Source organism: Boleophthalmus pectinirostris, unplaced genomic scaffold (genome assembly GCF_026225935.1).
Source record: "Boleophthalmus pectinirostris isolate CB_2022bp ecotype Guang Dong unplaced genomic scaffold, ASM2622593v1 HiC_scaffold_20, whole genome shotgun sequence".
NCBI lineage: Eukaryota > Metazoa > Chordata > Actinopteri > Gobiiformes > Gobiidae > Boleophthalmus > Boleophthalmus pectinirostris.
In genome coordinates, this window is record NW_026571153.1 from 31561724 (window position 1) to 31577779 (window position 16056).

Consider the following 16056-nt stretch of genomic DNA (forward strand, 5'->3'; position numbering starts at 1 on the left):
TTGTTTAGACTGTGATGGCATTTTTGGGGCTTAAAAACGCAAAAATCTGAAAGCGCCCTCTAGAGTGGCCCAAGACGCAAAACTTTGGTCAGATCTGCTCACGTCGCGTACGCGTTTATGTCACTACCTAGCGTCCCCACTAGTTGCCTGGCATGCATACACACACTTTTGCAGATTTCTTCCCGAAAACGCTCGTCTAAACACGGAATAAAAAGTGAAGATGTGACGCCACTTTTGCAAGACGCAAAAGTGGCGTCGCGTCTTCACTTTTTATTCTGTTCAGACCATCATCAAATAAACGTAAGCCTTACATTAGATATTTTCCCGAAGGCTGGCCTATGCTCTTGTTTAAACTGCATGACTATTTCCACGGCGATCAGTACGGACATGTTCCCACAGTCTGATATCCTGTGTGACCGAAATATGGGAGCGCAAAGTATAATAGGCCATCACCTGTTGGAATAAACGGGATGTTTGAAAAATAGTAAAGTACCACTACTCTGACAATGGAAAAAAAATTTTAAAATTGTAGCGTGACGCTTGAAAAATAATGTTTATTCCTCTACTCTGACAGTTAGATGTCAATGTCTAAAATGCAGTATGTAACCTCTGAAATCATCCAAACGATTCTAGTGAAGGTGTGTGGAGTTTCAAAACACAGTGGAGCACTTCCTTCCTGTGTTACCACATGACATCACAAGGTGGATCAGCGTGTTTTCAGTTCGAAACATGCAGAATTTGTGTGTTAAAACACGTGCGAATGAATCAAAACACAACTCCAGGTCTGTTTGTGACGGTGAAACAACATTATAACACAGATCAGAAAACAACGTATCATGGTCCCTTGAAAACTCCAAACACAAAATCACTTCTAAATCCCGAAACCCATAACCAAATTTGAAGTTGGAGTTTTAAAACAAAGCAGAAGTGGCCCGTGTGGATAAATTACCGTCAACACCTCGTGAAAAGGACTTAACATCTGAAGTAGCTTAGGGGCAATTACAAGCGCTCCTGGAGAAGGCGGGGCGCTCTCTGGATCTTAATTAGCAGCAAAACAGTCTGGCAATCAGAGTGGAGGTTTTCAAAGCTCCAGAGCGGCAGCAGAGAGAGAGAGGGCCCCCATCTGTCCTCAATTTAGACCAAAAGAAGCGAGACACGAGCTGAATGTGAGCTGGGACAGACACGAGGACACGTTAGCCTATATTTCAATGAGAGGATAGCCTAAAACCAAACGCCTGGGTAGTGTTAGCATCACAATGGAGCTAGACTAGTGTAGTATTGAAAATCAGACGGTAATCGGTACGTGAAGGCCTGACAGTGTGCAAAATTGAGTCTTCTGAGGTTTGGGAATGTTGTTACTGCACAGAAAACATACCTGGATTTGTGTTTTGTCGTCTGTCTACATTTCTTACGCTCTGTTCCATCTTGTGATGTCATGTAGCAGTAGTTTTCAATTTAACAGCTAAAGCTACCTTAAATTTAGTAGAGATCTGCAATTCCAGGGTTGAAATTATCCACAATGTGAAGGTGTATGGAGTTTAGAAACACAACAGAGCACGTCCTGGATTACTGCAGTGTTTTCTGTTTGAGAGAAGAATCCTAAATCTGCAGGGTTTGTGTGTTAAACATGTGTGAATGAAACACATTACAACTCCAGGTCTGTTTGCGACAAGGAAACTACATTCGAAAATAAATCAGAAAATAGCGTCATATAGGCCATCTAAAGAAAGTTGAAAATTGCATTCCATTATGTTTTTTTCCCCCTTCATCATTGTGGTATTATTATTATCGAATTTATTCCGTAGTATCAAAATTGAGTTTGAAATGTTGGTATTGTGACAAAAACTAGTCCAGTTTCAACTCTTGGATGGCTCTATACTAGAATGCTTAAGAATAGTTTGGGCTACAGATTTATAGAAAAGAGAAATAAAACTCTGACTGGATATCGAAATATATTAAATAGGCTATCCAAACATCCATCCATTTTCTTTCCCTTATCCGGGGCCGGGTTGCGGGGACAGCAGTCTAAGCAGGGACTCCCAGACTTCCTTCACCCCAGACACGTCCTCCAGCTCCTCCAGGGGGACCTCGAGGCGTTCCCAGGCCAGCCGAGAGACATAGTCCCTCCAGTGTGTCCTGGGTCTTCCCCGGGGCCTCCTCCCGGTGAGGCATGCCCGGAACACCTCCCGAGGGATGCACCCAGGAGGCATCTGGAACAGATGCCCGAGACACCTCAGCTGGCTCCTCTCTGACGTGGAGGAGCAGCAGCTCTACTCCAAGCTCCTCCTGTGTGACTGAGCTCCTCAGCCTATCTCTAAGGGAGCACCCAGCCACCCTGCGGAGGAAACTCATTTTGAGCACTTGTATCTGCGATATTAAGTAAAAGGAGAAATTCAATTTGTCAACTGGTTGAATACATTTCACAGCTCATCTAACCTGCTTCTCCAGTTTGGAAGCTGCTTCAGTTCAGCAGTTTGAATGAGCTGCGAAACATATTCAACCAAAAAAACTTTTGCCCAGTTTACAAATTGAATTTCTCCTTTGCCATGGATTCTACGTGGACGACTGAGGCACATTAACTATTGTGAAACTATCTGCTCACTGTTCATTGTCACAGTCATGATTATTTACAGAATGTCTCTACCTGCTCTCTCTTTTTCAGTCGTTGCCTTTAGCTGTGATGGTCATACAAGAGATTGGATGCTTCATAACTAAACGTTAAGTTTATAACATTAAGAAAGCGATTTTCAACATTTAAACGGGGTAAATGGTTAAAAACTGCACAAGAGAAGTCTGGATTTTTTTTTTCCTATAACACAACTAAAGTGTGCGGCAAATTGTGAACAGAGCATTTCGGAGACTAAGAGAAGACGATTTGGATTAATGGATGAGTGAAACAACCACGAATGAAACAAAATGCAACAAAATTTCTAACTTGATTTCGATACTAAGGGACAGACTCAATACTCAATACTCGATTCTGATACCAGAGTAATAATAAAAACAGCTCTTCCTTAGATAGTTTCCATAGTGATCTGTGGGCGTATACGAGTCTATTTGCTCTTATACTTGTTCTGATACAGCTCAAAATCATTCTAAAGCTATTCAGGAGAGCCTCATTTCTTTTTTAGTTTCGATACCTGCTCAAATGTAGTTCCAGTCCTAATTCTAGAATCGATTACTATCTGATTTCCGATACTTTTGACCTCTCTGTGTTGTGATATTTACTATAGGGACACATTACCGTTTCTGAAGCGTTTTTTCCAGTGTGACAGCGTGCATTCCTCTTCCCTCTGGAGTGAACCCGGGTCAGTCCAGTTAGTGTTGTCACGGCAGCTCCAGCGTGTTTGTTTATTTTACGTGTTTCTTGTGACTTGTGGGGACCGCTGTGTGCGTTTGAAAGTGAATGATGCGTTTGTGGAACCGCGCGTTGGGGTTGGGATATGTCCTTTTCGCTCAAACAGACCATTTACAGTTATGGGGTCCCTCGCTGTGACCCTCGGCGCGTAAAGGTCGAACTGGAGGCTAAATGCTTACGGGCTACAGCCAGCTGGCCTCTGGGGGCTCCCACTGAAGGGCTGTGTATACTTACTACTGGAGTTTATGATCAGTCTGTTATCAATCTTTATTTGGTTCTCATTTTAGTTTTGTTTTTATCATTTGTCTTATAAGATGAAGCAATAAAAGAGAACTTGTCAAGAAGCCTGCTCTGGAAACATTACGCAAAATGAACTCTTGTGAGCTCAGTCAATGTTGTTACCTCATCAAAAACAGACCTAGAGTTGTGTTTTGTTTCATTCACACATGTTTGAGTAACTTTTATTATTAGTCTGTCTACATCTCCAAAGCTCAAAATGCTCTGTTCCACTTTGTGATGTCATGAAGCGGTAGTTAAAGGGACAGTTCAGAATTTAGGACATAGAACTTCATTTCCTAGTTAGTTAGAGTGTTGGAGATTTGTGGAGACTTTTTAAAATATTCCATCCAGTCCTTGTATTTGCAGAGGTCGCTGGTGCTAGGCTAGCGCATGTCAATGGCCATAGTTATCCTGCCACTAAAAACAGTCTTACCCACTCCACAAAACACCCGAAGCAAATCTATTATTACTCCAGACTGTCGATGTGAATGTCTGTGTTGATAGAATAATTTTAGAAATAAAACCAACGTTGCATTTGAAGGATTTATGTCTGAGCAGCAGCAAGTTGTACTTCCTGATAGAAAGCTTGGCAGCGGTGGACTGATATATGAAAAAATAGTCCCTCAACATGCAACAATTCATGTGACGCAAGGTTAGTTTTATTTCAAACATTATTCTATCGACACAGACATTTACATGGACAGTCTGGTGTAATAATACATTTGCTTCAGGTGTTTTGTGGAGTGGGTAAGACTGTTTTTTGTGGCAGGCTAACTATGGCCATAGACATGCACTAGCCTAGCACCAGCGACCTCTGCAAATACAAGGACTGGATGGAATATTTTAAAAAGTGTCTCCACAAATCTCCAACACTCTGGCTCACTAGGAAATGAGGCCCTATGTCCAAAATTCTGAACTGTCCCTCAAGGTAACAGCTCCCTGTACCTTTAGTTCAGTAGAGATTGACAATTCCAGGGTGGAAATTATCCAAATGATTCTATTGAAGAAGGTGTTTGGAGTTTAAAAACACAGTGGAGCACTTCCTGTATTACCACGTGATATCACCAGGTGGAACAGCCCAGCAACTAGAACATGGTTTGTTTAAATGAAAGAATCAAGACAATTTTTTTTATAGCTTTGTTTTTAGATTTGTAAAGACTTGTATGGGGTATTAACTGTAACACATAACATATATAGATCACCATGTTACTTTTTATTGCTTTGAACATGCTACATAAGTTTCCCTTTGCTCTTCGTGTTAAGTCACTCCCCCTTCAGTGCGCTAATGAAACTACAGCACATCACATTAGGTTTGTGAAGTTGTAGTGTACAGTTTTGTATCATGTTTTTGTTAATTTATGGAGCATTGTTGTGTGGGAGCATGGGTGACATAGGCTTGTTGGCAGGCCTTGTACAAAATCTTACAACTAACCCTAAGGAGGATTTGAATAGGGCCCTGGAGAGATCGCTAAATTACTCAAACATGCATGGATGGCATAAAAAAACTTCAGGCATATTTTTTCATGAGGGAACAAGGTTAAAACATGGTAGAAAGCTCCAAAAAAAATCGATTTTGCGTAATTCTCCCTCTTTAAACAAACATTTTAAACAAGAATTATAAGTTTGAGTTAAATTAAAACTGACGTGTGGAGTTTTATCTCTCGCGGCGACAGGGTTAAACTGCGCTTGAGTGAAATGCAGCCGAGAATGTTCTGTGCACATTTAGCAGTTTTGATTCCATTATTTGAGCCTTGTGGGACCAGAAATCTCATTTACTGTACTGAAGTTTAAATGTTTGGATAACCTTTGACCCCTGCTCTTAAGCGCCGCTCCGATCTCGTCCTGGAGGCATTTGAAATCGGGTTTCATTGAATTAACCCGCTGTGTATTCTGTTCTTAAACATGTGCAGGAGTGAAACGTTAAAAAAAAACTGTGCGAGCCTGCTCCAAACTGGAGAGAAAAATGCTTATATGAACTTTTAGCAGGACTTTGAAACTTCAGGCTAATGGCACTTTCCAGTAACATAAAACGTGAGGTAGAAACAGCTAAGGTTTTTAAAGGTACGCAAAATTGACTCTTGTGAGATTTAAGCCATGTTATAATGTTGTTACCTTCTCAAAAACAGCCCTGGAGTTGTGTTTTGTTTCATTCACACATGTCTGAGAAATCCTTTATGATTAGTCTGTCTACATCCCCAAAGCTCAAAATGCTCTCTTCCACCTTGTGATGTTATGAAGTATATGTTTTCAAGCTGTTTAGAAGAAATGGACAATTCCAGGGCTGAAATTATCCAGATGAAAGTGTAACAGAGTGTTTTCGGTTTGAGAGAAGAACTGAGCCTAAATCTGCAGGTCTGTGTGTTAACCATGTGTGAATGAAACAAAACACACCTCCAGGTCTGTTTGTGATGAGGATACTACATTAGAACATAGACCAGAAAGTAGTAGAAAGTAATATGGGCCCTTCAAGGTCAGAAACAGGGCTAGAATACTTTCTTGTAACTAACAGATATGGAGTGTCCACTGATCTGAAGGTTGCCACTTCGAATCCCATGATAATCGACATAAACATCACCAGCTGAGCGATAAGTCACATATTTGTTGCTAGTTTACAAAAGTAGTATTTTAATTTACAACTTCACAACTTGTTCTGTCATTTCTTTACTCTACCCAACTTTCGAACTGTTCTTAAATAGTTTTTGCAGCTTTTTACTCATATACTGTATGTTCTGCACTATTGGACGCTCTGGATTATAAGGTGCACTGTCACTGAATGGTCTATTTTCAAACTTTTTTCACATATAAACCGCACCAGACTATAAGGTGCATTAAACAAAACACAACAGTTAGATAAGTCAGTCAAACTTTATTTAACGTGTTCACAATAACTCTCAACTTTGTTCAGTTGTAACGCTTAAAAAAAATACTGTCTGAGATGATGATTGTTCGTGTATTCACAATAATTCATAATAGTTCAAACAGTTGGGTGATTACGGCGTCCACACGTCCACATCCCTCTCGTCATTATCCGAGTCAGTGTGGTTACTGTTCCCTGGCAGTTCAGTGATGATTCTGGTCTTGGTGAAAGCTCGGACCACAGTTGATACTGATCCTTAGTCCAGGCGTCCACGATCCATTGGCAGATCGTGGTGTAAGTGGCTCGGCGCTGTCTCTCTGTCTTGGTGAATGTGTGTTCTCCTTCTCTCATCCACTGCTCCCACACAGCTCACACTTTCACTTTATAACAGCCTTGAGTTTAAAGTGGGCATTGATCCTCCTGATGCTCCTGACTACGGGAGCCGTAATGCTGCAAGTGGTGCGGCTTTGTAGTTTACTAAAGTCGTACTAAGACACACGAATAAGGCGCTCTGGATTATAAGGCGCGCAGTTGTTTTAAGCGTGCCCTATAGTGCGGAAAATACGGTATTTGAAATCTTCTGTTATCTTCTGTCCCCTCTTTAAATCAATGAAACTCTATAAATGTTCTCACTAGTGAAGAATAAATAAAAGGCCTGAAGGGACTCAAACTCGACAACGCTTTTCCACCTTCGAGGCACTCCAAGCGCTTTACACTCACCCATTCACACACACATGCACGCGGACACCGGGGGCGAAGAGGGTTAAGTGTCTTGCCAAGGACACAACGGCAGCATTCGCACTGCTGACCTGTGAGTCAGCGGATCTGATTTGAAACTACATGCTAAGGGCACGTACCACTGACATGAGGTAGAGTTCATTGGACTGGTCTACCAAAGGTGTTTACGTCCAGAGTGGGATTCAAACTGCCAACCCTCAGATCAGTAGACGAATTCTCTACCGACTGAGCTACTGTCGCCCCTCAATGCAGTTTTCATTCATGTGTTTGTAATGGTAAAGATGTGGGAGTGTGTTTTTATTTATTCATTTTTACTGCTGCAGTTTTGCGAAGTTTCTAAGTTTTGTTGTATCTTGTACAAAGACAAAAAAAAAAAGTAATCAAATCTTAATTAATAAATCAATCAGATTCTGGATGTTTTGTTTTAGTCTGATTTTTTATCAGACCTGTGATTATTTCTGTACAGCTAGTTTTTTTTTTAAAGTTTTTGATAAATAAGGAATTTCATTTTTTCTTTTTTTGTAATTCGAGTTTTTATTTTTATTTTTATTTCGCAACTTTTGAAATAACACAACAGACAGAGGCACGGCGCTTTGACATTACCATACCTGCAATGAACGAGTTTTCCGAAATGACCTGGACACCCCTTTTTCCATGTATTGTTTACTACTTTTGACGTCAAATATATGCAGCGTTGGGAAGTAACTGTACCACAACATGTACCAAAAATACAGATAATGAATACTAATTTTGAGTACCTGTATTAAATTTTCAGCTCTAGTTAGATGTAAATGAGGACATAACAACTAAAATAAAGTTGTTTGTAATGATGTGTCATGTTTTTTTTTGCAAGTATTCAGAACACAGTACTCTGATTGGCCCAGGTATCAGTATATGATATTTTCATTTGGGCATTCAGTCAGTTTTATGGCACTAAATACGTTTTCAAAGTATTCTTCCAGTCTCCTTCCAGAACATATGAAGCAAGATAAAGTAGTAGTAGTAAAACATTATATAACTATACTAAATGTTTTCAGCAGAGCAAAGAGTGGCTACTTCATATATTTGATGTCTTCTGTGTGTAATAAAATGCAAAAAGTAGTGAAAATAAAGAAAAAAAATACGCTGAAAAAGAATCCAAACTCTCCATTGGAAGAACCTCCATTGTGAACCTTTTTAAATGCTGATCTATTTTGTGTTTTTCGTTCAGGGTTCGAGTTTCCACGCGTCACGGAGGCAGAAGTACGGTAACGTGTTTAAGACTCACCTTCTCGGGCGCCCTCTCATCCGAGTGACAGGCGCCGAGAACATCCGCAAGGTTCTGATGGGCGAGCACACGCTGGTCACCGTGGACTGGCCCCAGAGCACCTCCACCCTGCTGGGGCCCAACTCCCTCGCCAACAGCATCGGAGACATTCACCGCAAACGCCGGAAGGTAAGAGCCGGCTACCAGTGGGAATATGTGTGTGAAGGGTAGATATTCAAAATCAAAAACTGCGACTTCCCTGGTTCGTAGTCGTTGGTAATAATGAAATTGTGAGACGAGGAAATTGTGAGTCAGTATAGTCAGATTTTCTTTGTGTTTTGGTCATTTTTAAGCAGCTTTTCTGTATTTTACTTAAACAAATGACCAGTGTTGGGGAGTAACAGATTACAATTACCACAGTTACGTAATCAGAGTACAAATTATGAATTGGAATTACAGTTACTTTGTTGAAATAAATGGATTACAGGGTGGTATTTTCCTGTTTTCACATTTTGGGCAAAACCAGAACTAAAACCAGGACTAAAACCAGGACTAAACCAGAACTAAAACCAGGACTAAAACCAGGACTAAAACCAGGACTAAAACCAGGACTAAACCAGGACTAAAACCAGGACTAAAACCAGGACTAAACAATATGACACTAACAGTAGTGGACATCATTTCAGGCAGCAGTGATCTCATATGAAAAACATTTCTCTCTCAATAATAATTTTAAATATGTTTAAGTAAAGACTGGGCTTTTTATTTTCTTTTAGCAGATAAAACAAAACATCTTACGATAAAATCCTCGTCTTTGCTTCTCTACAGTAAAACAAAAGTCTGTTCATGGAGACTTGGGCTCAACAGACAATTTAAAGAAAACAAACAAGAATTTGCAGGATGTAGTTTTAAAAAACATGACAATATCAAGTAATCCAAAGTATTCAGATTACGTTCCTCACTTTAAGTAATTTAATGGATTACGTTATAAACTACATTGTGGGGTATGTAATCTGTAATCTGTAGGGGAATACATTTTAAAAGTCATCTTCCCAACACTGGGAATGACAATGTATGCCTCGCTTCACTGTTGGCACATATCAAATTTGTCAAAAATAGGGACACCTTAGATATTTCTTGTATCAAACTGTGACAAATCAGGGAATTTGGGTGGAAGTGTATTATACTATTCTTTATTATTCCTCAAATTACTGCCAGAGTACAAGAGTTTAACTGTCATTGTTGGAGACAGTCTGGCCACTCAAGCGTCAATCATTCTCATCAATCATTTTTTGGACATGTACAAAATTAAAATAATTCTAGGAACAATGTATTTGGAAAAACAGATACGATCTTGACTTATGTTGTCCCCAAGGACCCGTTGATATTTTTGTTAGACCTTCTGCCTGGAGAGGTGATCGAAAAAGCAGACAGGTACATTTTAAAGATTCTGACTTTGGCATCAAAAAAAGCAATTACAAGAAACTGGCTTAAAAAAGACCCACCGCCAGTAAATCAGCGGCTCGACATTATTGAAGAAATATATTCCATGAAACGACTGACTTTCTTTCTACGTCTCAAAGGACATTTCTTCATTAGACGCTGGACAAAATGGTTAAAATATAAAGAAAAAGAGACTTGACTTCAATATTCTTACCACACTGGAACAATGCCCCAGGTTTTGTATTTATTTGTTTGTTTCTCAAAACTTGAAAAAACTGAATAAATAATAGTGAGTGCTCTCTCCCTGCCGATTTCAATCTCTGTGAGTCTGATCTGCGGACTGGCGCTGCGTGTTTCCCCTCGCGCGATAATGCTTAAATCCACGACTGTGCGCAAAGCAGAGATCACGAACAAAACCGAACCCAACAGTCTGTACCCCAAAACGGACGCTGTTCACTCAAACCGGTGTTTTGGGGACGAGTTTCCGAGGAAGTCTGAACGGACAACGCTGTGACGAACTCGTGACGGAGCTGTGAAACCACGAGGACCGACAAACACGTGGAAAATATAACCGCGACATCGCCCGGCAAACTCACTCTTGGCGTCCAATTGTGTATCTATGGATTTTTCGTGTCCATGAAGCAGCGCGAGTCTAAATTTGTTTCCTGCTCTGGACCAGGGCTCTTTCAGGTGGAATCGGCCCCTCACCCCCACCTCAATTACCCCCTCCACTCCTCCTAAATTACCCCCTCCGCCCCGGGGCGCATACCTTCGACTTCGTTTTCCTGTAAATTCCAACTCCCTTTTTTGCTTCCAGAAAATCCTCGAAAGATCTAACGCAATCTGAAAATTTAAGACCATTTAGAAGAATTACATTTTCAGGTTTCAGTTGATATACTGAAAATACAGCGTTGTTTTTTATCATTATAATTATGTTTCATTTAAAGTGACAGCTTGGACTGCCCATTTCACTAAATCATAGTTTGGATAATTACATATTTTACAAAAACTTTAGCCTACTTTCTTTTTCATTTCGCTGAAGTTTATAATTTTACTTCCTGGTTGGACACGGACAGCAGATATGATGTAATTCCTTGACTTTTACCTAGCAACAGCCAACATTTACACACAAAAAACTACACGATATTATGAAAACACCTTTATTTTGTTAAATGAAGGTTCAAACTGTCAGAAAAATGCCTTCCTTGCGTGTAAATTGTTCCTGTATTTTAGGCGGAATTTTCGGTGTTGATGACATAAGTGTTTTAAAAGTCACGACTACTTCATGTATTGTTGTACTTTTCTTCTCTTAACTGAAGTAAAACTATGCTAAATATTTAATACTATCCCATCAACCCAAGTAATAATTATAAAAACATGAAAATCTGTCATATATTCTCTTTAAAAGGTGCACTGGGTAACTTTTCTAGACCATCTGTCTCCATGGAGATGCTATTGCTTTGTTTAGAATGTTCCATGGTATAGCATTAAACATATGAATATCACAGGTCTGTCAGATCTGTGGAGAGGCCACCCTACTCACAGGTGGAGTTCATGTATTTTTGAGCAATAGAAACACGCTAATGAATAAATCCTCTATACTGTATTTTTTGGACTAGAAGTCGCTCCGGAGTATAAGTCGCACCAACCAAAAAATGCGCAATGAAGAACGAAAAAACATATATAAGTTGCACTTTTGGGGGGAAATTTCTTTTATAAAATCAAAGACCAGGAGCTGATATTTCATGTTGAAAGTCAAGTTCTAATAATAACAATAGAAGAGAGAACAACAGACTGTTAACGTCACATATGAACAGTTCTTCAGATAAACTATAACATAAACAACAGAACAGAACAAGTTTACCAAACTCTCCATCTCACTCCAAATCACTAAATCCATTCAATTCTTCATCCTCGGTGTCACTTCTGAACAACTCTGTGACCTCTGGAGGTAAACAGAGCGCCGCTTCCTCTTCTGTGTCGCTGTCGTCAGACTCAGCATCAGTTCCAGTTAGAATTATTCGGGTCTTTCTGAATCTCGACAGGATGGTTTCAGTATCACTGAAGTTCGGACTTTGTCGATTCATCCAGTTACTCCAGGAAAGTTGCATGGTGCATCCTCCCAGTGTCAGAAGTCTCTCGCTCACTCCAAACTTTCTTTCTGCTGCTCAATTACTGTTTTCAGTTGCAGATTTTTCTACTTGCAGTTTGTAATCTACAAAATATGATTTTCATTTTGGGGGCATTTGTGTTCAGTTTTCTCAGTCGTCTTTATAAGTTTGTTTAAATTTAAATTGTTCAGTGGTACAGAAGTAATGGTGCGATCGACTGACATGATACAGACAGAACAGAGGCTCTTTCTGCAGGAGACATGTGCAGTAGAGTGAAGTGACAGTGGTACAGGAGGAACAGGAGCAGCAGATACTCACACACAAGACTAGAGCCTCTCACGGCTGTCAATGTGAACATTTTAATATAAAAGTCGCACTGGAGTATAAGTCGCAGGAAACACCCAAACCATGAAAAAAAAAGCGACTTATAGTCTGAAAAATACAGTATATATGTTTAACCTCATACCGTGGAACATTCCAGACAAAACAACAACATCTCCATGGTTACAAGCATGTGGCAGACCCTCCACCACAAAAGTTATGCAATGCATCTTTAAGTTAGTTTTGACTGTTTGTGAAGCATACATTTTGACGTCCTGTAGTCTATTTTTTATCATAAGTCTATAAAAGTGATTTGGCTCCGTGTAACAGGAAGGGCCCGGGCTCAGGTTCGGTGCCCAGGGACGAGAGGGGTCGGCTGGGTGTAATCTTGGCTGTGATCCCCTGCGGTCCCTGGAGACCCGCACTAACCTCCTGTAATGACCCTTGATTAGGAAAGAGCTGTGACACACTGCACAATGAGGGCTTTCTCTGGGGGCCGAGCGGCTGCCTGCGCACACACACACACACACACACACACACACACACACACACACACACACACACACACACGTGAACACACCTGACCAGAAAAATATACCAGAAACATCAGCTGTGTTCAAACTTCATTATAACAACTGAAATAAAACAGCTGTCGGTTTAATCACAACTTCTAGTGTGTAACAGTCCTGAGTTGTCGGGCAAAACACTTAAAAACTGTAAACTTGGGGCGGCAGTAGCTCAGTTCATAGAGCTTATGTCCACTGATCCGAAGGTTGGCGGTTCGAATCCACACATGAATGCTGTCGTTGTATCATTGAGCAAAACACTAAACCCACCTCGTCCCAAGTGTACAATGTTGTGAAGCGCTTTGAGCCCTGAAGGTGGAAAAGCGTTGTATAAAAATGTGATCCTCGGTTGTTTAAGAATGTGGTGAAGGGTCCATTCTTGTTTCTATGGAGATCTTATTGCGAGGCCTGGAATGTTCCGCAGTATGGTCTTAAACGTTATCTACTTTATGAAGACAAGCTGCTGATGCCAGGGCTCCGTTTGGGAGGTGCGATAGTTACTGTTTTTCTGCGGCGACTCATTGTAAGGCAAGTTTAATTGAAGATGAAGCCAAGTAAGTTCCTCTTGAAGAAGTTTGGTGCAGCGTCTTCACTCACGCCTGCTCAAGCCACCATCTTCAGGTGCTGACCCTGTCCTGCTGCTTCACCAGTTTAGGCTCCTGGCACCACTAATGACATCATCTCAGAACATCTAATAAACAAAATGTGAACTTAAACCTGTTCAATTAATGCTATTGAGTTTGGAAAAATATTGGAATAAATGTATATCTTTGTTTATTAAAATAAAATGGCAAATATTGGTAGGGACTATTTTGTTTTCCCCAAATATTGGTTGCGACATGTCCCCACCGTCCCTATGCAAACCTACCCCCTTGAGCTGATGACCCCAAGCCATCTGAAAACAAGTCATACTGAAGGACCTGTATGTGTCCTGTGATTTTACTGTTTAAAAAAAGCTGCTAGAATCACATCTCAACCTTCACCTGCAGATAGAGACACATCCAAGTTTGTCTCGTTCTCAGTTTATGGACAGGCCTCACGTGAAAGCTCAGAACCCCCAGAATTCCCTCCCTGGCTACAGATTCTGGAGTTTAGGTTGTGACCGTTCAGATCAGAGAGACATTTTAGGTTTAAACCAACTGGATTTCACCATTGGCTCTATTCACGTTTACGTCACAAACCAGGAAGACGTTTGGAAAGTTGCGATTACAACTTCCCAGGCCCAGTTTTCTTCATGTGCATGTCATTGTAGTGTTCCGTTATGTTCGGCTAATCAACAATTGCAACCATACCTCAGTTTTCATCATTTCCCCACTGACGCACAACTCCGAGCGAACTGAGTACATGCGATTAGAAGAGACGAGGCGCCAAATTCAAGATGATTCCAAACACCATATACGTATGCAGTCTTCATTTTACCGCTGATCACATTTACTTCAGTGGGTTTGATCACAGTCGGTCGGTGAGCCCAGTGTCAGTACTGGAAGTTGGCATCGCATCTTTCCAAACATCTTCCTGGTTTGTGACGTAAACGTGAATAGAGTCAATAAATGGGCCACCATGTCCGATGTTTTTGTGTTTAAGGATAAATCAGCATTAAACCAAAAATAAGAAAATGAAAAAACTAGTATTTTCTTCATTATTTGTCTCTAAAACCAAAATGAAAAAATGGATAACGATTAATTTTTCGATTTTGTGTTTAAATGAAAAATGGAAAAAACTGATAACGGCCGTTTCCCGTTTCTGTGACTTAAACTGCGATGCTGAACTGAACCAGGACTGAACCAGAACTAAACCAGGACTAAACCAGGACTAAACCAGGTCTGGGACCAGACCAGGACCAGACCGTGATTGAGACCGGGACTGAGACATTACTGAACCGTTTTCACTTCCGGTCTCAGTTCCGGTCTGGTCCCAGTCTGCTCCCGTCTCCGTCGTGGTCTTGGTCCCTGTCTGGTCGTCTTAGTCCCGGTCTCAGTCACGGTCTGGTCCTGGTCTGGTCCCAGTCTTTGTCCTGGTCTGGTCCCGGACCTTTTTTAATCCTGGTTTAGTCCTGTTTTAGTCCTGGTTTAGTCCGACATCGCAGTTTAAGTCACGGAAACAGGAAACGGCCATTATCCGTTTTTTCCATTTTTCATTTAAACACAAAATCGAAAACTGAAAACGAACGAATCGTTATCCGTTTTTATATTTTGGTTTTGGAGACAAATAATGAAGAAAATAGTTGTTTTTTGTCATTGTCTTATTTTTGGTTTTATTTTGAAAAACGAATGAACGAACGATACACGGATACACTTGTTATCAGTAAAACTTTATGAAATTTTACAGACTCATATTACATTATTTTCTGATCTATGCTCTAATGTTGTTTCCTCATCACAAACCCTGCATATTTAGGCTGAGTTCTTCTCCATAATACTACTAAACTAATAATGCAGGATTACTCAAACAAAATAAATGAATGAGGTATGTTTTTGATGACGTAACAACATTATAACAAGGCTAAAAACTCAAAAGAGTAATTTTTTTTTTGGTAATACAGCATAAGACCTTTAACGTCAAAATCTTACGTAAGGTTTCTTCAATAAATCAAAGTAAAAATAACTCCAAACCATGATAAATACTGAGGGCTGGAGTCATTTGAACTGTTGCAGATCTTGTTTTGGCCGTGTTGACGCAGGCTCAGGTCTCGTTCTCCGCGTCTGTGGTTTTGGATGGAAACAGACTCGCTCACAGGACATTAGCGCTCGGTGGCTTCGCGGTGCCAGCCACTTTCCATGGAACCCCTGTGTAAAAGTCAAATGCACTCAGAACTTTTCCACTACGAGGCCAAACCTGGGAACAGGGCTATGGCCAGACTGCTCCAGGTCAAGTCATTAAAACTAATTATTATTTGAGCATGTTTTCTATGTGTCTGGGTCTGTGAAACCAAGGCTAATTTGAGTGAAAGTTATGCAGAGTCTGTTGCAATGTACACACAGAAATGAAATATGGAAAAGTGGAGTTTCGTATTGTGGCCATTAAATTTGAAGATAGTTTTGATTACAGCTAATCTTTGGGGTCTGTCATTTTCTTGTTTCTATGGATATGTCATTGTTCTGTCACATTAAACAGCTCTACTTTACATTTATTCAATT

General features: G+C 40.5%; 1 protein-coding gene across 1 annotated transcript in view; it reads left to right on the forward strand.

The window, feature by feature from the left end:
• The window catches only part of LOC110163435 (cytochrome P450 26B1), an 86608-nt gene that overhangs the window by 37077 nt on the left and 33475 nt on the right, over nt 1-16056 (forward strand). Inside the window, exon 2 of the mRNA XM_020928391.2 lies at nt 8443-8667. Within this exon, the coding sequence (XP_020784050.1) occupies nt 8443-8667 (225 nt within the window). The remainder of the gene's footprint in view (nt 1-8442; nt 8668-16056) is intronic.